Source organism: Aptenodytes forsteri, unplaced genomic scaffold, assembly GCF_000699145.1.
Source record: "Aptenodytes forsteri isolate BGI_AS27 unplaced genomic scaffold, ASM69914v1 Scaffold241, whole genome shotgun sequence".
NCBI classification, from domain to species: Eukaryota; Metazoa; Chordata; class Aves; order Sphenisciformes; family Spheniscidae; genus Aptenodytes; species Aptenodytes forsteri.
In genome coordinates this window covers 9,577,349-9,601,852 of record NW_008795252.1, presented here as the reverse complement: position 1 = coordinate 9,601,852, position 24,504 = coordinate 9,577,349, and the positions used below count along the sequence as shown (strand labels likewise).

At 42.1% G+C, this 24,504-nt stretch overlaps 1 protein-coding gene across 1 annotated transcript in view; it reads right to left on the bottom strand.

The window, feature by feature from the left end:
* PPFIBP1 (PPFIA binding protein 1) overlaps positions 1–24,504 on the bottom strand; it is an 85,243-nt gene that overhangs the window by 9,483 nt on the left and 51,256 nt on the right. Inside the window, 18 exon segments of the mRNA XM_009279036.1 lie at positions 1,736–1,824; positions 1,972–2,083; positions 3,302–3,452; positions 4,132–4,260; positions 4,539–4,680; positions 7,004–7,036; positions 8,530–8,701; positions 10,565–10,594; positions 11,714–11,774; positions 12,935–12,988; positions 14,545–14,675; positions 15,612–15,769; positions 17,950–18,014; positions 18,016–18,029; positions 18,743–18,804; positions 20,133–20,165; positions 21,714–21,828; positions 24,183–24,275. Of these exon segments, the coding sequence (XP_009277311.1) occupies positions 1,736–1,824; positions 1,972–2,083; positions 3,302–3,452; positions 4,132–4,260; positions 4,539–4,680; positions 7,004–7,036; positions 8,530–8,701; positions 10,565–10,594; positions 11,714–11,774; positions 12,935–12,988; positions 14,545–14,675; positions 15,612–15,769; positions 17,950–18,014; positions 18,016–18,029; positions 18,743–18,804; positions 20,133–20,165; positions 21,714–21,828; positions 24,183–24,275 (1,644 nt within the window).

The following is a 24,504-nucleotide window of genomic DNA, read 5'->3' as shown; positions in this document are numbered from 1 at the left end:
AAGCCTATACAAAATACATGCAAATGTGGCATAAAAAGGTAACTTTTACTCTGCCTGTGGCATGGCTCATGAGAGAACAGGAGTGTGATTGATTTCTTCTTTGTTATACAGAAGGAATTAATATTGGCGATGCTCAGTTTGCATTTGTGTCTCCAGAGAAGAACAAAGGTCTTATCTCATCTTACCTGAGACCTTACACAAAGGAAACCTGCTGGGTTGGCTTCACCTGACCAGCAGTAAAGTGGTGAGCTGACGCTGGTGCTAAGCATTTTGAAATAAATTATTCAAAAGCTACTAAATGTAGCCTGTTTTCACACAAGCTGGCTCTTAAAACTGCAATTTTCTTCAAAGGAAATGGCTTGGGGTTTCTTTCACCTAGGCATCCACATGAATAGGTAGGTAGGCTGAATGTTTGCTCACTGAAGAAAAAAATTCCACCTACTTCTATTAATTAGTAACAACCTGAAAAGCAAAGGGCCCAGCTGCATAACTGTGACCACAGAATTTGCACACTTTTGTGTACTTACAAGTGCTGCCTGAGCACATCAGCGTCATGCACAACTGTTAAGCACAAGATTGCCCATTTCTCAGTGCATGAGTCCGGGCTCCTGCTTACTATATTTGCTCTTCCACCTTAAGATAGTATCTTTAAAGCTGGAAAGAATATAGGAAATACTTGCAGGTGAGTAGTAGTATCAGGCCTTTTGTTTTCTATAGGTTACAGCTATTAGCATTAGCTTAACACAGAACACCCACTACAGTTTCAAGGGGTCCTTTAAACACTGCAATGAAGCACACAGACAAATACAGCATTATGGCATATCCTTTTAGTGGTAGCGATGCCTCCGGCACTCTGACCTCCCTCAGCCTTCTCCCTTCAATTATCCAGAAAATTTGACGACCTGATTTATGAACCATTCAACATCTTTGAAATTATTGTCAGAAAGTCTCATGAGGCACACGAGATGTTTAGCTGTTGAAGTCTGGACTTCACAGACTTCACAACTTTCTGCTCTAGGAAGCCACAAGCCAGATCACTGTGATCTGCTCTTTGGCTCCTTGTGGACACTGGATCCCGTAAGATGCCTGTAAGGGACCCGAGAATGGCTGTCTGTGACATGAGAGCTGGCCAAGCAGCTATAGATCCCGTTCTGCACCCCACAAGTGGGCTGTTTGTGGGGCCAGCCAGGATTCAGCCAGTGGCCACTCGCACTGGAGGGCCGAGGGGAAGAAGGTTGGCAATGGTGGCTGGTGGCAGCGCCTCCTCTCCAGTCACAGCCAGCTGTCTCTCAGGGCCAGCTGCTGCCTGGACTCACCCCTTCCCTCTTATAGCAGGGGCTCCTGGTGTGTTTGGAGCTGAGGCTGCCGCTGGGGGAAGGCTTGGGGGAGGCTGAGAGGAGGTGAATGTGGAAAGGGGAGAAGGCTGCTTGCAGAGGTGTGTGGTAGGGCACGGATCCCGGTGCTGTGGGGTGCAAAAAAGGTTGCTGCCGCTGGCAAATTGACCCAAAGGGAGCAGGAGGAAGATGGAGGCTGGGATGGAGAGAGGAGGATGTTAAGTGAATATAGTATCTATGCAGTTGCAACAATAGGCGCAGGGAAAGCAGGTCTCTCTAGTCTCACCTGGTCTTTAGTGAGCTATGTGGAGGTATGCCCCCGTGCATTAAAGTGGGAAGAAACTGTCCTGGAAACTAAGAACACAAACAAGATGTCAGGAAAAGAAATGCCATTTACTCACCACGCTCATGTAATGGAGCATTCGGCCATCCACCTTTCCTTCATCAAACTGGGTCTTATACTGGGGGAGGCCAATGTCATCCAGCCACCCTAAGGTAGAGACAGACACTCATGTTAGCGTGGTAGCCAAGTTACCTAGCACCAGTTAAGGGTTATTCTCACTCTTTGAGCCCCAAATTAGCCATGATTAGGAACGCCTATCAAAAGTTGCTGCTTCAGCATATAATAAAATCTTACTGGTAACCCAGTGGTAATCCAGTTTTCCATGATTGTTTTCCTCTTCAGACCCAAGTGCCTGCAGAGCAAGCTGAAGCTTCTTCCGATGCAATGGGTGCTTTATCCCAAGCTCCTGTGAAAGGAAGGAAAGCAGCAAACCTAGAGACAATCCTGTATTTTATTTCTCCCCCTGCTGAATTACAAATGGTCACACTGTACACAGCACTTGGTGGTGACTTGGCAGGTGTATTTTCTATTTGCTGAATATCAGCATCATTTTAGCACATGTTCAGCACTAGGGAAAGGCCCACTCACTGTGGTGGATTAATTTCAAAACGTGGTGGACTCCAAACTGTATGAAAATGTCGGCCACAATATTCTCATACCAGGCTAAAAAAACCCCACAATATAAAACATGTTAGCATTCAGAAAAATACTTGATGGGATTATTTCCTTCCCTCCCACTTGGGCAGGTAAGGTTAAAAGAATTATTTAGTTAAGAGCACATGAAGGTCCCAGGAATTACTGAAATTTATTAATACTTCCAAATGCATAACACCTTCCCCAGTTTAGCTGCAAGTGCAGCCATTCCAGGATCTCTTCAATCCCATATACACTTTCACCAGTGCTTGCTAGTTAACGTTACCTCTGATAAAATTATTACAAGCCACTCTTGTCCGTATCACGGTTTTCTTATTCTGGTTGTAGTATAACTGCAACTTTGAATTAGCTCACTCCCTCGTTGAGAAAACAGGCTTACTATTTGGTGAGGATAGTGATTTTTAAAAGCTGAAAATTCAAATGTTAGCAAATACTGTGGATTTCAAAGTATAGATTGAATCAACTTTTTTAATGTTTCTAGTTTTAGAAAACAAGATGTGAGCAATTCTATAACGATTTAAGACAAAGAAACTGATCACCCTTGTGTGTAACAAATCTTCATTCTTGCGTAAAATGTGCAGAAAATATAGGCAGACCAAAACAGCAGCTTTTTACCCCTTTCTCACACAGTGTACCATACACAAGTGCTAATGAATCTACAAACCCACATGATAATGAGGCATTCTTGTGTGCATGTTTTTAAAGTGGCATAGCCGATTGATATATCCATGCTTAATGAAGTTAAATCACATATTTGTAATTATCAGTTTCATTACAGAGCATTACATTTCAAAGAAACTTCATTAAAAAGAAACAGATTTGGCATTGCTGCAGATGACAAAATTTTAAAAATTCATCTTTTCAATTTTTTTTTTTTTTACTGGATGCACCTTACAGACATGATGCACATGCACAGAAATAGCAATTTTTTGTACGTTTAATTGAAAGGAGTGTTTCCAGTATTTCTCACCTTTTCCAGATCCTGCTGAGAAGCCTGCAGAAGCGTTTGCCCAGACAGTATCCAGTGTTTGCCATTACTAATGTAAAAGCCTAGCCCTTGGTCCTGGAGCCAGTTGCAAACCTGCTCCTTTGTCCACTTTGCGAATGGCATGTCCAGCTCACTACAGAAGATTTTACCAAAAAAAGACTGATAAATCCCATGTCTCAAATCTCCTCTTCTCATGCATAACGATAAAACCAAAACCTAAGCCTAATTCACGAGTATTCTGTGGGAGCTGGGACAATCTCGATGGGAGAACGTGCATCACGGTCGACTGTTAGCTGAGCCTCGTGAGGCAGAGGGTGTCTCTACTTCTGAACTGTCAGCGCTGAACCATGAAGCGCTGATCGCTGCTGATCTCCTGTCACTATCACAATAAACACAGTCTATTAATACCACTGAAACAACCACCTCTGCTGCTACAGTGCCTAAAACTCTGAAATAAGATCATAATGTTTTACTTTAGCCTTTAATCCCCAAAAGCGCAGCCGGAAATGTACCAGAGGAATATCTGCCATTGCCACATGAGGGCTCACACCCCGCTTTGCACAGCCTCACAGCTGCACTCCTGCGAAGCCGTGGACAAGGAAGGCTCCACTCGCAGCAGGACCCCACCACCCAACCAACCTCAAGCCCGCAAAAACCATCTCTCAAAGGAGGAAACAGCCTGGATCTGCCTGCTTCCATTTGCCAGGAGAGGGGACATTTCATTTTGGCACTGCGCTTCTCCTTTGGACCCCGTGCTCGACTGGAGCTGCCGGGAAGGCAAGCACCAGCACACTTTGCACCACTCGTCTTACTTGTGAGACTGCCCCAGGTCTCGAGACCAGCCCAGTCGTGGCCCCGCCGTTGCTCTTGTCCCTCCTCTTTTGAACTCCGTCTCGGACATGTCATCTGGGTTGAAGGTAGTAGACTGACTTCTTTTGAGTCTAGTTTAAAGGAAGAAAGCATATTCACATTTGGCTAAGGAAAAGGCATGCTTCTACTACCGCAACCAATATAGGTAAGATCTCCTGCGGGGTTTGTAGCTCTTCCCCCACCCCCCACTGACCTGCTGTTAGCTCCCTCAAACGCCACACTGGCTCCTGCTCTTGAGACAGTAAACCATGGAGCCACAGGTTGGAGGGAGAAAAAGGGAAGATGTGTTCCCAGCAAACGCACGTGCAAGCCCCAGCTCTGGAGAAGTCATTTATCATCTTTTACTTACTTTCCAAATAACCTCTTGATCCCTCTGGCCTTTTTTTTGGAATCTGGAGAAGGTGGAGTCATCTGTAGACTATCCGTTTCTTTTGGGCGAGGGGGCAAGCCAGCCAGATCCAAGTGATCTGCAGATCCCTTCTCCGTTTCAGCTATTAGAAAGCAAAAGCCCTGTCAAGATTCACTTGCGCAGGACTGTACAGACACACTCCTGAACTCAGGAATGACTCTTGCTAAAATTATTGAGAGCCATCATGTTAAGAAAATGGGGCAAAGAGGGATGGGAAAATCCAGGAGAAACTCCTGGATTCCTCCTTCATGGGCCTGACTGGGAACACTCCAAGACAATGCTCTGCACCAGTTAAGTGCCTTGCATCCAAGGTGGGCAAAAAACACCTTGCGAACCAATCAGTCAATTAAATCCCAAGTTTACTCTTCCTTGGGAAGTGCTCCTACAGTCCTTTCACAGACAGAGCTGAGGCACGTGGGTGCCCAGGAACAATTCAGTGCCATGGCAGGGCACCAAACCAGGAGTCCCCAAAGCAGAGAAGAATAAATAATTTCCCTGCAGACATCTTTCCTAATAACTTGCAGTATCCCATAAGTTCCCCATCCAGGAAATCCCAGCAACAAACAACTCCTCCTGCCCCAGGAGCAGGAGGGCCCTTTTTCCCCTCACTTCTGCAAATTGTGGAATATTGTATTCCTCTGCAGAGAAACACCAGGGAGTTTAGGCTCTGTCTGAACTAGATCTTCTCTTTCGAGGGATGCATAAAACATCTCTGAGAGACCCTACACATTACCACCCACTCTAAAAGCACTAGATCTTTGATCTGTAGCTGTTGTTTTCTATGACAACAAACCTAAGGGCTCTTGTCCCCAAAAGGGAAGTTGTCACAAGATTGTTTAGTAAAAGCTAAACTAACAAAGAAGAAAACTATTTTAAGATCGTTTAAAAAGAAAACTAAAAGAATTGCAATATCTATTAGGCTACGTAAGCAGAGATGTGCCAGCAAGTGCCAGATAGCTGAATAAAACCACCACGTGGAGTTTATGCCACTTACTTGCTGAGGAACAGTGACAGCATGAGCCTGTTCAGATGAAGCAGCCGTGGCAAGGCAGCCCGCAGCAGGCTGACAGTCAGGCCTGTAACCACTTTTACCATCTTTTAACGTGGCTGTGTAATTAGGTGACCATCATTTGTTTTTGAAATCGACTCTCAGACTTCCAGGCAAAAACCAAACAAGTTACATGAATCAAGGTAGAGCATATATTGCTGGGACGTGGTCTCAGGCCACAGAGTTAACGCTGAGGTGGCTACAATGTGCCACGAACAGCAACAAACTGCAGGCTTCACCAGTGTATCTTTCTGCTGGGCAAAGTTTAGATGATTCAGCCAGAATACATTTGAACATGTCCCATTTTCCACTGATGCTTCAGATGTTAAACCTTGCAGTGAAGCAACAAGGTCACATAAAAGATTATTTCTGGGCACTTTGGTTTGACTGCTATCGAATACGGGGATCCTGCCAGTGAGAGACAGCACTAACGTTGAACCAGGCTTTTGCATTTGTGGTTTTTGCTTTACTTGTATAAGAAAAAGTGCTAGCTTAGAAAAAACAACATTTAAACAGAATTCTAGAGAGAGAATACCAGGACAAGGTTGGGTGCATTAGTAGCAGAGATTTGCGGGTATTGCAACGTTTGCTCCTTGTACCTCGCTCCCTTTCATGCATTAACGCAACCCCGTAGAACAGCCGACGTTTAAGGGGCCACATAGGAAACCAAGAGGGTCCAGAGCACTTGGTCTCTTCGTCAGCGAGGGGCACGCCGGGTGGCTGTACAACCACCCCGACTGACACAGCTCTGCTTGCTAAGGCAGGGCCCTGCAGGTCTTACCTGCCCTTGCCAGAACCACCCAGGGAACGCTCACATCACAAGACTGGTTTTTACTACGTGAAAGGCTCCATCCCCATCCGCCCCAATTATTTCTCATTCATTTATTATATAATAAATATAACTACATCTTAGAAGAGGAATTACGTATCCTTTCCCCCAGAACTCCCCTAAGTGAACACCCAGGAAATATACCTCCTCATTCCCTGCTTTGCCACCCTTTAAGCTCTTCCAGGGGCTCCAGGACAGATGACAGCACAAAGGTGCCTCTGGTATTTAAACATCACCGATTCTCACCTGCTACCTTGGTCTGTGGGTAACTTTGTGCTCAAAGTTACGGCAAAGGTCTCTGCAAATTAACCCGCAATCTCTCTCATTAGTAGCAGTTACTGGGAAATGGTGCAGCTGACTTTTAGCAGAGGGCAGATGTTACATGAAAACTCCTTTTAGTGATGGACAAAAGTTTCGATGCAGAACTCTGGTGTCTAGTTCTTGTTTGAAAAGTGTGTGGCCATAACCAGCTGTTAGCAGCAATCACAACACAGCGCTGGTACAGGCAGACATGCAGGATTACTATACCTAAAGTAGGTGCACTTGCACTTCGACTGCGATCTTCAGATATCCAAACAACGCACATAACCACACGCAGCACAACGGGAGAGAACACGCAGAGGGACAAGGTAAAACACAGTTCAAAACTTACGTCAGCAAAATACAAGACAAGAGGGAGGTACATGAGACACATGCGCCACACACAATGCTGAATTCACACAGAGATTAGGATTACCAATTCACTGTTAATCCCCCTCTCACAAAAAAGAAATGCAGTAGAGCTCTATGGTGGAGAGGGTAAAACAGCACCGCAGTCACTTCGGTGCAGGGGGGTCACTTGCTCCATGACACATTGGGCAGGTGACTCACGCAGGCTCCCATGAGGTGGCAAGTATCTGGACACCAGCTTTACAGATGGAAGCACTGAAATCTGGATAACAGAAATAACTTACTCGAATTCACAGGACCCTGATCTAGATGGCCCATCTTCCAATCCTTTACGACAGCCACAAGTACTCCACTTTGTTAGACAAATTAATTTCAGGATGAAACAAGTGATTACACAAAAGCACACACGAAATAAACCAAAGCAAAGAGTCTAACCCTCAGAATAGACTGTACATCTATTCCAAGTAAGCTAGCAAGTTCCCATGCTATATGTCACAGGCAAATATGGGCAATGTATAATAAATGTGTAGGTATGTTATTTCTTTTGAACAAAAGTCTAAAATCGTCTTTGACTAAGTACGAACAGGAGACTCTTCTGCTCAACAAAGCAGAAGCTATCCCCTTTCAGGCTTCTGAAAGATAGAGTTAAATTCCCAAATCTCATGCAAGAGAAAGCCAAAAACTTTAGATGAATGGCAGTAGATCTGATGCACAAACTCACTTGATGCTTGAACTGGAACAGTGGAAAGACTACTACAGCAGCGCAGTGAATGCAAGTAGGATTTCAGTTGGTGGCAACAGTGACTTCTGCATTAAGCAGAACATTTTGTTTATTTCTTTGTCATGTGCACGTCATCAAATGGCAATACCAAAACAACCCCCCCTCCATTACAGGTCCAAAAATCAACATGAGCTTGAATAACTTGTCAGTCCTGTTCCTGTTGTCACCATCTCTTTTTCAAGGCTGCCTTAAATACACATAAAATAAAGAGGAAGACTGAGTGCTGCTGCCTCATTTCTGTACATCTGAAAGCCTTATGAAAGATAAACTGAGGATGGACCCAGGGGAAAAAAAAAGCCCACAGATTCCATGTATGAACTACTGCCAGACAGCTAGCATTTCAAAACAGCAGCAATCCACTACAAGGTCCCAGGGGAGATATCACAGCAGAGGTTGAAACAGATCAAATACTTCATTACATCAGTGAGGTTTTTTTCTGGGTTTTTTTGTTGCTGTTTGGTATTTTCCAAACATTCTGCTGAGAAAAGTACCATGAAGTCACAGTGAGATTAAGGCTGGCCTTCCTGCTTCTTAAGACAGTTAACAGCTGTTGTTAAAACCCTTCAAAATACACAGAATCTGCATGCAGGTGCATGATACCTACCCAGATTAGGGGCACTCGCAGTCCTCTTGTTATTTTTTATCTTGAAAAAGCCTCGTCCAAACGAAGATCTGGCCTTACGGGTACCAAAACTATCCTCGTCGCCTGTGCCACCATGAGAAGGAGACTTTGGAGGGAGGGTTGCGAAATTATTACCTTCCGCAGGAGGTTTAACCTGCTCAAGTTAGGGAAATAAAGATTCAATATCAGGGAATTGCAAAAGGCCTTTTGAGAGGGACTGCAAAGTGACTGCTGACAGATAATCTGGAGAGTCCCTCTCATTTGTTACTACAAGAAAACAGAATGTAAAAGCCATAAAGGAAAACATAAATATGATCTTCGTTTGAATATGTGTCCTGGTTTCAGGACATTTTACAGACATTTCACAGGGGTGGTCCACAGACTAAGGGAATGATATCTGTGTATTATATCAAAGGATTGGAAGGATGGTGGTGGGTAATGAGAATGTATTGGACAGTGTGAGACCTGAGCATGACATAAATGGTATGGAATAAGGGGTGGAGAATGTCCTAGTTTCGGCTGGGATAGAGATAATTTTCTTCCTAGTAGCTGGTACAGTGCTGTGTTTTCGATTTAGGATGAGAATAATGTTGGTAACACACTGATGCTTTAGTTGTTGCTGGGAGGGGGCACAGCCAGGACAGCTGACCCAAATTGGTCAAAGGGATGTTCCATACCATGTGACGTCATGCTCAGCATATAAAGCTGGGGGAAGAAGAAAGAAGGGGGGGATGTTCGGAGTGATGGTGTTTGTCTTCCCAAGTAACCATTAGCGTGATGGAGCCCTGCTTTCCTGGGGATGGCTGAACACCTGCCTGCCGATGGGAAGTAGTGAGTAAATTCTTTGTTTTGCTTTACTTATTAAACTGTCTTTATCTCAACCCATGAGTTCTCACTTTTACTCTTCCGATTCTCTCCCCGATCCCACCCAGGGGGAGGGAGTGAGTGGCTGCGTGGTGCTTAGTTGCTGGCTGGGATTAAACCACGACAGTATGTTCAGGACCCAGGATTACTATCACTACCTTCTAAGAGTAACATGTCTTCTTTAAGATGTTTCTCAGTTTCTGCAAGGCTGGCTTACAGGTATGGAAAAGGTAAAATACAGTTCTGGAAGGCTTTGAACTTTTCCAGCTTTCCAGGGTTTCTGTCTCCCCCACTGGTAGCTGTAGGGGCAGTGCAAAGCAAAGAGAGACACGAGACCCCCACAGTATATCGGTTCTCTGCCAAGTGTTAGACAGCTCTTTTTGTCTATCACTGCTCTGCAATTTCAGAATTAATGGATTAATTGACTATGTCCACTGCCAAAGCTGAGAGGAAATTAAGTATCAAGCAAGGAGTATAAATGGCAGGACAGACATCAGACACACCACTTAACCAATTTAAAGCAGTAGTTTTAACCTTGCCGGTTGTTTCACTGTCTCTTTAAAAGGAGGAAGCAAACCCATTCACAATCCAAATATGATCCTTTGGCTTTTGCTGAATTGATAGAGCATTCACCCTGCAAGTGGTACCTGAGGTATGTCGTCTCTGCTCAGGTCTTGCTATAGGTAGTAATTGTTGCATGCAAACTATGGCCATACAGTACCGCAGGGTAACTGTTCTGCAATGACAGTCTTTTTAGAAACGCAGTTGCTACTCACAGAAAACAATTTGGAAAGCCAAAGGTTTTTAAAGAGACACTAATCAAAGCTAATTACAGAGTCAGTAAAATACTTAATGGTTGCTTTGCTAATTATCTAGTGGTAGAATATGTGGGAGAAACATTAGCTTAGATGGCAACCTTATGCTTAACGAGACTGAAAGATAATCCGTGTGTGACAAGACAAGAACGTGCGGGACACTATGAGCCTGACACTGAAGTGATGGTGACAACCATCATATACTCCTCGCTATCTTGTCTGCAGGTCTGCTATTCCCCCTCTGGAACTGCATGCCGCAATTTCACACAACTGAGCCTTTCAACACCTGCTCACTGTGTTTCTCCATGTACATGCGCAAGTGTGTACACACACGTTACCTCTGTTGGCTTCTGTGCAGAGTCTCTGTCCTGTTTGGGAAAGATTAAGAAAGACAATTAAAAAGTCATGGTTTATAAGCCAGTATGCAATTCATTATGGTTACCCCGAGTCAAATTCTGACTGAAATACCCTTCCCTGCCTATTTTTTTTTCCCCCAAAATAAATCTCTTCACAGGTGTATTTCACACAGATCAATTCTTGCTTTCTTTGAGGTCAGTGGGCTGACATGAAAATACGGCTGCTTCGGTTTACTTTATAAAGGATTAGCTGTGTACATAATTAGCAACATGCAGTCTGTTAAGGCACTAATGGGTACAGCTGGCTGAGGGGAATCAAAGCAGGAATCAGTCAGGGTAGAAGCTAAACAGATAAAACATCCACAGCCTCTGCTTCTTGGCTGTCCAAACAAACAAACAAAAAAAACCCTAACCCATGAACTCTAGCTCTCATCATCAAATTCTGGTTACATTTTAAGTCCTGTCAACATCCCTCCCGAGCTGTAAGGCACAGCTCAGCGGCTTGGGTATCAGGGAACTCAGGAGCTTTTAGGAGTTTAGGCTGTCAAAAAAGAGCACAGGAATTGCCCTGATTTGATGACATTGTTAGAGGCTAGCTGCTTTTGGTCACTTCAAAAGAGACCTAAACCGAAGCTATCACCAGGCATACAAAGGCTCAGTAGTTTGTTCCTGACCTTCTAAAACATACTCACGCCAGACTGTATTTTATAATGCGTTAATTATATGGCCTTCCAAAATTATTCGCTTTAAACACAGGTAGGAAGTGGTAGTGGGGCTTACTTTCTTCTTGTCTTAAATCAGAAAAGCACATCAACTAAAAAAAACCCCAAACCCTCATTATCTGAGGAAAAACATAGCAAGAGAGTCTCAGGTAAACGCCTCATGCAAAAAAAACCCAAAACAAACCAAACCCAAAAAAGCGCCTGTGTTTTCAAGGATAGATTTTCTCCTTTAATAAAATCTGGAAGATGTCACATGTATGTGATCATTGCTAACACATGACATGAGGAGCCCTACTCTGACTCAGAATTTCTCAGCAGAAGGCAACAGAGCATCCACGGGGTCACTGCCACAACAGAGACGTCACCCCTATTTCTAAGCGGATGGGAGGAAGTAAGAGACCAAACCAACCGCTTCAGATGTCTCTTTTCTCAAACTGCTCAGACTGCTGGACTTCTGCAGCGAAGAAGTTCTGAAACAACAACATAAAAACCAAGTAAAGTTACTGGAATTAAATTTGCTAAGATAAACACACTCTCAGGAATCAGCTTTAAAGAAAGCATTAAATTACATGATGAGATACACTAAAACCAAAGACATTTTGAATTAAGGCAATCAATGCACTAATCAGAGCCCACACAATTTGATGAGATACTGTAAGAACCTCCACATCGTAATTACTGCTGCTAATGCTTCAGTGACATGATGCCTACCTTTGGATATTTTTGGCTTCTTATTTAATGTTGTATTTTCAGAAGCACAAGCAGAAGTTACACAGGCAAAGGAAGTGATATAAACAAAAGCTTTCAAAAACAGTATTTTTAGCAACAGGCTTCTGACTAATTTAATCCTTAAAGAAGCCAAGCATATTAAGTCAAGCATGTGTGTTTTATTATTTTATCTTCAGTTCCATTTTCCATTTCGGACCAGATATTCCCCAAACTCTGGTGGGATTTACAGTCTAGAACACTTAAGTCTGGTTGAAAAGAAAGTTACCATTAAAGTTTTTCCCGCAACCAGGTATAAATTCAGAGTAACTTCACTGAATTTTACAAAGTTACCTATCTTTATACTAACATAAGGGGAGTAGAATTTGGCTTTGGGAATATTCTTGTGGCACTGACTAAGTCACTCAAAATAAAAACAGCTGCTGAGCCTCACACTGTGTACCAGACAAACCCTGTTGACTTAGTTTCCTTACTAACAAATCGCTTTGACTCAACTTCCAGTTCATAAATAGTCCCACTGATTTCCCTAGGGAATATGGATATGTGGCAGAAGTTAAAATTACTTTCTCACTGTAGTCAGCTGATCACCTTTCCCCCACTATCAAAAGAAAAAAGCAAATCACGTGCACATGTACTACGGAAAAATAGAGATGCTTCACAATGTAAAAGAAATTAACTGCACATGTGCACAGATAAAGCATTGGAAAATAACAATCATGAAAACATAGGACATGAGCAGAAAAATACCATCACTAAATATCATCTTGGCTAGAATTAGTTGACCTATTTACATGTGTATGTAAAATACGGGGTGTGCATTGGGGGTGGGTGGGGGTGTGGTGGTGTTCAAGTCGACAATCACATATAAATAAGTTTCCTAGACATTTTTTATTATGATACTTACACTGGACTATCACACAGCTGAGTTTCTGGCGAGGAACCTGTTGATCTTCCTTCACTGTAAAAACAAAAAAGATACGGAAAAAAGTAAGGCATTTGGGGATCCCATCCAAATACCTTGCTGATACAGAAATCCTATCATCTCAGCCTACTTTAATCCTGTTTTCACTTCAGCTGTTATGGTACTAACACATGGTAAATTCTCCCCTCTACGGTGGCAAGTCTTGTAAAAGATAAAGGACAAAGGTGAGCTCAAGAGCCCCAGGAAAGACAACTCGCCCTGTAAGTTGATGACAATACTGCACTATTGAGCTTAAATAAATGTAGAGGTTACAGCACGTGCAGGGTCTGCAGCAGCACCAAGCAGTGGAGGTCACTGGCTCCCTGTGAGTCACCCACAGCACAGGGCATTTTGCTGCAGGTTAGTGCTTTGTTTGGTTTTTTCCAAGACGGGACACAGATGAAATCCCTGCTGGTGATGGCTAGAGCTGCATAAGGCACAGCAGAGCAGAAACCAAGCAAAGCTGGTCTTCTGGATAGGATGCTTTCCTTGACTGGAACTGGAAAAATCACACATCAACTTGTGCTTGCGCTGATTTTTCACACTGAGGTCGATGACGGCTTTAAGCCAACAAGATTTCCTTGCCTCTGGATTCTTAGTATTTGATACTCATTTAGATAAAGCCAGGGATTTGGACCCGGAAGAAAAAACCCTAGCACAGCCTTTGTCTAGCTGCGAGTCTGGTGTGCTTTTCAGTACTCCCTGCAGTGCCAGTCCAGATCTGCAGGGGCCAGGTTTCCTCACCCAGGCAAGGAGGGTGCAGGCTTAGAAGAGCTGGAGGAAGCTGACGGCCACTTCTCACCCAGGAGGCTGCCACTGGGTTCAAGCATGGGGGCCCCTGGGTGCCACAGCTCAGCCACAGCCCTGGGGTGCAGCCACGCATCCCCACCCCGACTTCACTGGGATGCTGTGCCTACACATTTCGTCTGGCTTTCAAAATCTCAGGCAGGGCTCTCGTAAGAGTGAGCAAAGAAACATGTTTGCATTTCATCATGCCAAAGGATGGCAGCAAGGATCTCTCTTTCTCTGATCTTTTGAAACGCCGCTTGGGTTTCCTTCTGGGGCTCCACTAACAGCTCAAGGTTAGAGCTGGACAGTCCTTTTGTTACACTTTTGGCAGTGCCTTACACCAATCTTTAGCAACTGTGGAAAATGTCTGAATGCAAATCATCAGGAATGCATTTGTGCTAGCACAGCCAACAGTATCAGCCAGACCTAGATGATGTAAACCTAGATAAAAATAATGATTCTGTGCCCTTCATTACATTAGATCAGTTTTTCTCTCCTTCTGTTCAATTCTTGCGAAGCAGCTGGTATAGAGTATGAGTGCTGCTACAAGCAACAGCAACCAAACTAACACTTGCTTACTGAAAAAGATTTAATCAATGCACTTCACGAACATAAGCTTAGTTTGCTATAGCTAGTCAAGTGAATGCTGGCCTTGTTTAACTGACTTAATGACTTGACGATACAGTAACTGACAGATTATTACTCTCATTAAACGTCACAGAATATTGGATTTACAATTGAAAAATACACGGAAACAATAATACCTCATTTCACTTGCAGGATCTGGCCTACACTGTGTTTTCACTTTCTCTGCAACAGTTTCTGAGCTCTTGGATGTTGATGAAAAAGAAGGGATTGAAATCTGTAAAATACTGGTGTGGATCTGTAAGGAATTCTAGAAAGAATGAAGAATACGTGTTACACTGTTTTGACCTAAAAATTAAGCATGAATGAAAAAAGAGTAACAGATAAACTATGAAAAGAATGATCTGAAATAAGATTTTTAAAAGTGATTTTTTTCTTTCTTTCTGTTGTAATACAACAATTTACTACTTGAAAGACGGCACTGAAGATAAAACATGAATCACTGCACAGATAAGCTACAGCATAGACAAAAATCTCACAAGTCTCCCAAAGCTGCCTGCTAAATCGATCTCTACCACAGACCCCATGAAGGGTAGCTCACTTTTCAGGTTTACTCCTGTCCTCAGCCACTCAGAGAATACCAAAAAGCTGCTGAACATTCAATTTAATTTAGTTTTCTTCATAGTGTATTCATGCTGTTTAGTTAAGTAAGCCAAGTCGCTGCTCTGACTCAGAGTTTTAAGAGAAGAGATCTATAGTTTTATTACTGGAAAATGTGATTGTAAAAATCAGAGACTGGACCACAACCTACTTATTTAACTGAATGGATGTAATGAAGATTGCATCCTTTTAAATATGACAGGTTATATTAAATAAGTCCCAACATGTTTACTTCAAGTTCCTGACAAATTAAATGCAGCCCCTAAAACGGCTATGTCTGCTATGAAAAGTAATTTCTATGTTTGACAGGAAAAGTAGTTTAGACCCATTCTCATGACAAATACAGCTATTTGCTGTCTCCTGATCCCATTTAATGATTAAGAAATTTAACTAAACTCAAATGAAATGCCTCAGCAGCTTTCACAAGAAAACAACATTCTCCAAAAGGATATGGGATATTACTAAAAACTGTACAACCCAGAAAACATCTTTTCAGAAACTTGAGTTTTGGCATCTGCAGTATGAATCCAGCATAAGCAATGTTTTCAAGGAGTGATGGCATTAAATGAGGAAGAAAAAAAGATACCTCTTCGTGAATATTCACGTTAAACTCATCGTGGATTGGAGATGCTGTTACTGGGGTTGGGGATGGGCTTTTCTCTGGGTCAGTCAGACTTGGTGTGTCCAATAAAACCGTGGAAACAGACCCTGAATTCAAGAAGTCTTCACCATCACTTTCCTTGCCTAAAGGGAGAGAAGATAGAAACTTGTTGGCTTTACTTCTGGATACATGATGACCCTTGCTCCCATGCAAGGCGCAGCCGGCGTGCTCATTTATGGGCCAAAAAGGCAAGAGGCTAGGATTATTTTTTTTTTTTTAGGACAGACTACAATAGGAGAAGGGGAGTCACTGCCAAATGTCGCTTCCCAATTCAACCACCACAGCATAGCAGGGGTGGAGCAGAGGGAGGACATACATCTGACAGCAAAAAGCCCAGCAAATGCCCTCAGGGCATTTAGTGGGATCAGTTTCAACAAACTGAATAAACTGGAGTAATTACTTCCTGTCCCGTGTTCTGGAATATCATACTAAATACTTCTTTTCCCTTATTCACTAGGGAAAGACCAGGGGGTCAAGTCTGCCTGAAACTTAAGATGAAGGCTGCAGTGCTTGTGGGGGAACAGGACAGGCAGCTGGAGACCATGGTCGAGGGCTTTCATGCAGTCCCGCAAATCAGCTGGCGCCCTCAGGGGCGAAGGTCAGGATCTCCTTGCTGCAATCATGGCCTCCCCACAGGGATGGCCTCTCAAAAGCCAGGCAGAAGTGAAGGAGGGGCACCAGGAACCTCTGTTTTCCCTGGGTCTTAGCCCCGGTCTTGGCAGCATGTCCAGATGGGGCTCTGCCCTCCACTTCTCCTGCCTTCGCCCAAGACAGCAGACCCAAGAGCCCAAACGAAAATCCACCACCACAAAAATACATATTTTGCCTCCTCACTCATTTCTGGCTATTGACAATCTTCACTCTTTGAAAGGATCCCTGGAGGCTCCTACATCCCTCTCCTAGGAAGGTCCTCCACCTCCAACATTTGCATGGCCAACAAAAGCCACAAGCCCTTGTCTGTCCTAAAGAAGCTCAGGCAACGAGCTCGGGTCAATTCAAGGTCTGTGGAAGGCCGGGTTGGCCTTCTCTAGCCTTCAGAGGACTCAATGACAAAGGAGGTTTCCATAAGGCAATGCCTTATGTGGCACACAGTCTGTGGCACACAGACTTTTAAGCTGTGCACACATTATATGTGCATACATTATCAGAATGCTAATGTCTAAAATTTGTTGGGGACAGGTCTTTCAGAGGACAGTGACCTACAAAATGCAACTTGAGTGCTGAAAGAATAGGATGATGCAGGGAAAAAACCCACCAGGCCAGGATTATTGCTGTAAAGGGACATGCTCATTTTCTAACATCTAAGTGTTTTCATCTGAAAACCCAGAACCATTTCAGCGTAATGTTCTACACGTGTTTCTTTTAATTTTCTTTTAAGGGAGAAAGGAGAGAGATAGGGTATTCAATGCAATTACATCAAACTGATGACCATCTCAACATTTATCACCTTTGGGGACCAGAAGCTCCTGGATCTGGAAACCTCCACCAGTCTTGGAACATATGAAATGGACCGTTACATGTTACGGTATGTATTATAGGTACCATTTCAACCACACAGTTAAGCTCATTATCTGGTGGCAGAGAAGGCTTTTTTTTTGGGTGGGGTGGGGTGGGTGAAAAAAGACTGGTAGGAAAAGCCAGCCTGGCCCCCCGCTGCAGTAAGGAAGGAGAACTATTCCACAGATGCTGCACGTGGTGGCTTGTGAGGGCTTCACTACATGCCAAAGACGTGGCGTGTCATCGCAACACAGTCCTGGCAGTGCATCCACCTTGCTACAGACATTTTTGCAGCCCTCGGGCATTGCTATTACAGCGTGCGCAGCCGCTGGGGCGGTGCTGGTTTGGCTTGTAGGAATGTGCATGCTCAGGCACTGCTCTGCTCAGCTACCAACCCCTCCCCAGGAATACATGCAAAAGAGGGGAACGGCAATTTTTAGCAGTTAATGTAGCAGCCAGCCCTGAAAGGCATTTCAGGAGGCTATGGAAAGAGCCCAAGAGCTTATCGTATTCAAACTAATTTTACAAGGGGGAAATAAGAAACGTGACAGTAATAGTTACTACTACCAGATGGTAAATGGGACAGCAACCAAATGTGCAGCTGCCTGGACATACCCGTTCACAACATTTGAAGAACTGGCTTTTACTCTACCTAAGAGATGCCTCCAAAGATAGTAAGTCTAAGAGTCAATATAACACTACCACAATGCACCTAGAGTTTAAAGGAGAGTAGAGTTTAATTTTTTTTTTTTTGATTGTACAATACCTTTTTTACCTTGAGCCAATATCACCATGTCCTGAACTTTCTTGTACCTATTCAGAGATTGCCTCTTCTATCTTCCGATCCTAAAATAAAGGAAAGTTGTGACTGTGCTTCTTCCTTCAGCAAACCAAAAATAAGAAATACGAATACTAGATATTCTTCAGTTTAATTGGTTGTGAGACTAAAAGAAATGGGAAGTGTGGATGGGACAGGACCCAGAACTCAGAGGCTTTGAAATATCAAAACTTGTATTTAGCAAAAACTATCATCTGGTTAATCACCAGAATTGTCCCAGCCTTGAAAGTGGATTTCAGCTCTCTTGTTAAGTCAAAGGTAGAGTATAATAAATTCGCCATGTACAAAGAAAGCAGTAATCAAAGGATTTAGAGCTTTGGTGATCAAAAGAAAAATCCTACAAAATGCATATGCATATGAATGCGCAAAACCATACAGGAAAACAATTCATAATTTACAGAAAGCCTTTTTGGAAACACAGCCTGTGATGTCTCATGGGACATGTATGGAGCTCTTTACGTTTTCAGAACACGGTGTAAATTGCAGTCGCACTGAATTGAATGACACAACAGTGTAAGGACTCTGTGTACATGCGACAGAGCTCATAAATGCTCAGTTATAGTCCCTTAAAGGCACTGCAGTGCTTCTGACTATAGCGAGTCATTGATTCTTACAAATTTGATTTTTTTAATTGAATTGTGACAAGTTCATATGTGAAGATTTTCTTACAGATTTAACTCAATCTGATGCATGATTACTGAAAAAATAATGACTTTGCTACCTTCTCTTCATTTGCTGCCATTAGAGATTCTACCGCCTTCTTCATTTTCTGTACCTCTATATCTAAAAACACAATACAGTTCTTTAAGTCAATTTAAATAAGACAGTGTAAGGAAACAAGAAAAACAAAAAACCTAGAAGCAACTCGGTAATATCTGAAAGTAAATTTACAAATTAAAAGACAAAACACAAGTCACTTAAATTCTATTTTAGATGGAAGTATATAGAAGAAAACCTTCTTTCTTCAAAACCTTTTTTCTAACATTTTTATCAAGGCAATTATGAAATTCAGGAAATTTCCTTCCCCAGCTCCCCAGCCTTAGGAAAATGGAAAAGTCAAGAGTAAAACTACTGCTTGACTTTCACTATCTCCATCTTTCAAACAATCAAATAATTGCAAAACAAAAAGTCCAAAATAGACAATACTACATTTGGAGTGCAATAAAACACATCCTCATTACAACAGTCAACAAACCCCCCAAATGGCATCTCGAAAACCCACTATACAAAGCAATAGGATTAATGGATATGATGAAGAAAGCATTGTGCAGTGATGCTTAGTCTTAATTCAGTATGGATGTAGAAATGAGGACAGCACAATGGAATGATACAAGTATTTGCTGTGATGAGCAGTCATGCTATTATATATATTGTAGTTCAGACTTGGAAAAGGTCCCTAATACAGATGATGACAGTGTTCTGCGCTTCATCTATAATCCTTATTTACAAAGAAGTATGAATACACGGAAACATGTATGTTCTAACAAGGTTAGATTTTGGAGGTGTTCTGGACTAGAAATTCAAAAAGAATGGAAATAATCTCCATTTTTGCTAAAATTGCATAAATGAAGTAAACTTTAAATTTCATTACAAACATAGGCAGGTGGCCAAATTCACAGGCAAAAAAGCATTTTACCTTGTTTTAACTTCCTAAAATTTCTTGGAAAACAAACAGAGTGGGAAGAACATTTACCTCCTTAATGAAATGCAAGAAGAAAACAAGCTGCCTGGCTGGCTTTTGAGATGAAAGACATTTAGACACATTGGGCTAAAACAACAACTGATCCAGTTCCAATGATTTTCACTCAGTTACACTAACTGAAAATCTGGTTTACTGGATTGTGACTGCATTTCACTGAGAGGCAACTGTTTTGTGAGTCTCCATGAGACCAAATCTTTCTTCGCCTATCAGCTTTGCTTCAGAAAACTTTGTCTTTCAAGTGTGATATATCCACCCTTATTCTCAAATTTTACTGTAAGTGTAACTAAGGGTTATAGATGATGCAACCTAACAATGTTTGTTAAAGCAGTTTTGCAAACACATGCAGAAAGCTATTCTGGAAAGCACTTCTGAAATGCAAATGCTTGTGGAAATACACCAGAAACCTTACTTTTATCTTTGAGCTTCTTTTTACAATTTTCATCTGTGCAGGAAAATCCATTGGATTTGAAATTAGCATGAAGGTTATGACATTAAATAACTTTTAACACAATACTGATACTTAAGGAATCAACTATTCCTCACATATTATTGCAGAAGCAAGCAGTTCAACATTTCAACCTGCACTCCCCCGGTGCTAACGTTCCTAATGACACAAAATAGTCTCACTGCTCTCATACGCGGCTACCTGTCTCAAGGATATATTTTTCAACTGTATGTTTTCACTTGTAAAGCCTCAGAAAAGGCTTATGCCAATAGATTACTTTTAAGCTAACACTTTACTGGCAAAAGCCAGATAAGTGATAATGTATGCATATTTGTTCAGAAACCACAATTCAGCTAATGGGGCAGATAACCTGTGTTATCTGCAAACAGCATTACTTAACATTGGTTCAAGGCAGAAAAAACATGGTTCATCATGGCAGAAGATCTCCTGCTGAGCTACGCTGAAAACTAAACTAAAGCTGAGAACCAGAGGGTAATGGAGTTCAACGTACACAGCAGCCCCCAGGAAGAAAAGCTCCATATAAGTAGTCATAAATGCAATGAAGTCAGACCTTGTTCACATTTAAATGTTCTTAAAAAAAAAAAAAAAAAGAAGAATCACAGTTCAAAGTGGTCACTTTTAGTGATCTTACGCAGTGTTTTTGAAAACAGATCATTTTATTAAATAAAACGTGACAATCTACACACAGCATTTTCCTCCTCGGGTCAGGGGAGGAGACTAATTAATCCCTTGTGGCTTTATTTTTCTAAAAAACATATTTTAAAAGCACGATCTTAAAATCAGCAATAACTATCAAGTGAGATATATTCAGAAGTGAAATTGCAGCAGGTCAAAAAAGTCTGTGGAAAATTTTTGTGAGGCTTTGAAGAAAAATTTCTGTTTTTAAATAAGTTCCCGAATCTAAGTTTCCCCCAAATAAATATTGATTTTGTTTCTTCTTTGCAAGCAAATAAAAGAATTATCCGATACGTAAAATTTCTGTGCTAATTCAAGCTTAATTAGGATTTAGAGTTAACCAGTGCACAAACCCAGAACCAGTCCTCAATTTCACCTACTTACGGCTAGGTCCACACTGAAGATTTCCTGGTACACATCATACTCTGGTTTGCAGCATGGCTTTTCCCCTTCCTTACCAGTAAGGGGTGTACAAGCAAAGCCCAGCAGATACTGACACAGAAAGTTTCCTTCTCAGTATAATCTTTTTGGGGAACTTGTTGAAATTAGCTTAAGGATTTCTTTGCTGATATAAACTGCATCTTTTGAGGCACTATGCAAGCCACGTAAAGAGCTAACTAGCGATTACTTAGGCTAGTTTAAAGTTGATCAAGAACTTGCTATGACAGTAGGTTCAGCAGTTGCATCGTGAACACCCACTAAATATATTAAAAGAAGTAAACACGAAGACAGAAAGTATATGAAAATTGAGGCTTTTATCTGTTATTTCCTGCACAACCACTCATGGAAAGATGACCTCAGATGAGGTGACTGAGGAGGACATGGTAAGAGTACCTTCCTTCTTCTTACCTCTGTCCAGTATTTCAATTCCTTCTCCTTTCAGCTTGCAAACCAATTTTTCTTGCAATCTTTTTACCTCGCCTTCCTTCTGTTCTAGCTTGTCTTTCAAAGCTGCTAGCTCATCCTGTAACAGACACAGAATCACTCAGTGACAGCTTCCACACGCATCTGAGACGTTTCCAAAATTCCCTCCTATGAAGCACAGTGGACAGGTCCTCAGCCGGTAGAAATGACCGCAGGCCCCCTGACATTTACACTGGCTGAGGGTAGACCCGCCAAACTGACTCTGAACATCACAACAGACCGCTGAGTCCATAAGGGGGCAAAACCAGGGGGCCTCTGGTCCAAAAGTGTCCGTCCCGTATAATTGAAAAGACCTTTTACATCTAAATTTAAAAAAGAAAGAGTAAAGCAAAAAAAGCAGTTTTCTTATTTATTTAACCTTACAGAGACAGAAAAAGTGCAGGTGATGAGGCTGAATGCTAAAATTTACAAACTTTGGTACTTATGAATTTTGGTATTTATAAGGCATTTTGCAAGTTCAAAGCTGGACAATTATGGAACTGTGCTTACACCAGGCTGAGGACAGTTTCAGAAATAACCACTGCTTCTATGAAAGAAAAATCAAGCACGACACCATCAAGCACATAAACACATACTGGAAAGCAGTTCAGACAAAAGTGTGGTACCTCTGCCACAGTTTGGGTTTGCTGATCAAGCATTAGGAAAGGAAGCTTAGAGTTGAGATTCATGGGAATAAGACAGATGGTGTTTGGGGGAGTTGGGGTGTATTAGATAAATGCTGTCAAATTTTAACTTAGATCTAACCATCTGCACTAACAAGTGACTGGCACGGATCCATGCATTTAACTTTTTAAAATTTGAGTCAAATCCTACCCAGTTTAGTAACATGTTTCTTTGGTGTCCGAGGATATCTTGTGCAACAGCATCATCAAGACAGGACCCTCAGTGCAAATGTACCCAACACTGAAAATTTAATTTGTTCAGTTTGTAAACAAAACAAAAGAAGGCAAGATTCATAATTTTGGCATTTACAGCTTCTAACTGAAGTTTTAAATCCTTAAAGGAATAAACTAGACTAGAATACTGTGGCTTAGGTATATTCCTGAGCTTCCCTCAAAAGATCTGTTGCAAATATATAGTGATGTCTGCGACCCAAACTATGGCCCAGACTACAGAATTTCCTGAAATTGGTTCCTGTTTGCTCTAAAGCATCATTAAAAAATAGATCAATCTTAAAATTGTCAAGAAATCAAAGCTTCTTCCAGAACAGTGGTTGGGCAATACAATCCTCCAGTGCTCCAACTTGGTACTGATTCTGCCAGTGGAGGACCCATGCTTCTCCAAAACAAGACCATCTCTTGGTCACTTGAGAAGCTGCTGTTATACCCATGGGCAACTAGAGCTGCATGTGGTTGTTGTGTATTTCTTCCCCTGAATTAGAAACACGATATGTAAATTTACACGTGGGAGAGGGGACAGAATCACTATTTTCTAGCCAGTTTTCATGAATAAATTTTCTCTAAAAAGGTGAGAAAAAGTTCCGTTTGAATAATGGACGTAAGCTACAGGAGAGGCAATCTTCCCTTGGAAGTGGAATCATTTTAACCCAAGTCTAATTCCACTATGTGTAACCCGTGCAAAGTTCACAACACTAAAATCCTCTCCCGTCCAATATAAAAGCTGTTTACAAGGAGTATCTACATAAAGAGCTTTCCACATCTAATGGGAAAGGGTGCACTGCATATCAACACACAGCAATTAATGAAGAACAGAGCGTGACAGCACGATGCAAGACAGACCGTAAAACGGTGGGACATGAAGGATTCAAAACAGGCCCAATGTTACCCAGAAACTACTACACCTTTAGCATCTGGCTTTTTTGCTCCATCCGCTGCTTTTCATACTGCATCTGACCCACTTTGATTTTCATACTAGAAAGTTTGGCCATTAAAGACTGGTAACAGAGACAGAGGAGTGAGAGAAAACTAAAGATAGAAAAGAGACAAGGCTAAATGGCAAAGAGAAGTTAGACAGTTACAGAAACAGGCTGCTAGTGTTACTTAGGTGAATGCTTTCTCTTCAAAAGTGGCTGATTTTTAGCACATTTAGGAGAAAATAAATGCTTGGCTTTGGTCTCACCTATGGCATACGCCTTATGTACTGCAACTGGTGTTTCTTGACACATATGTGAAACAAGGGTCTAAACAGGTAATAAATTTACTGTTAACAGCCAGCTGCATGGTAAGTTATCCTTCATAAAAAACAATGCCCAGATCTGAAAACCATAGCATGAAATCTGGAAATAACCCCTATTGCTAAGTGAGTACCATGAAACGCCTGGGCCTGAGCATGCTCAGGATTTTGCAGGGTGCAGGCAAGGATTGGGGAAAAGAGAGTGAACTTCTAAAGCCTGACTTACACCCATCTCTGCTTCTTCCCCTCAGCCTCACTTACTTTGGTCGTTTTCAGTTTTTTCTCATACTGGAGTCTTTCATTGTCCATTTCTCCCACTCTCAACCGCAATTCATTTATTTCCTGGATCAAATCCTGAGTGAGGGGAAAAACAAGACCAGAAACAACAAAGAAATTCAGTAAACAAAATAGAACAATAGCTACCCATTGGTAGGACCGTAAAAACACAGGAGCAATAAAAGGCACTCCGTACACAAAACCACACCACCTAAATTCATAGCTAAGTCAAGCAGGTTCAGAGCTTCCTAGATATCCAGGGACTGTATTTCTCAGTTTCTGCATTACTGCACTGAAGGCAAGAGGG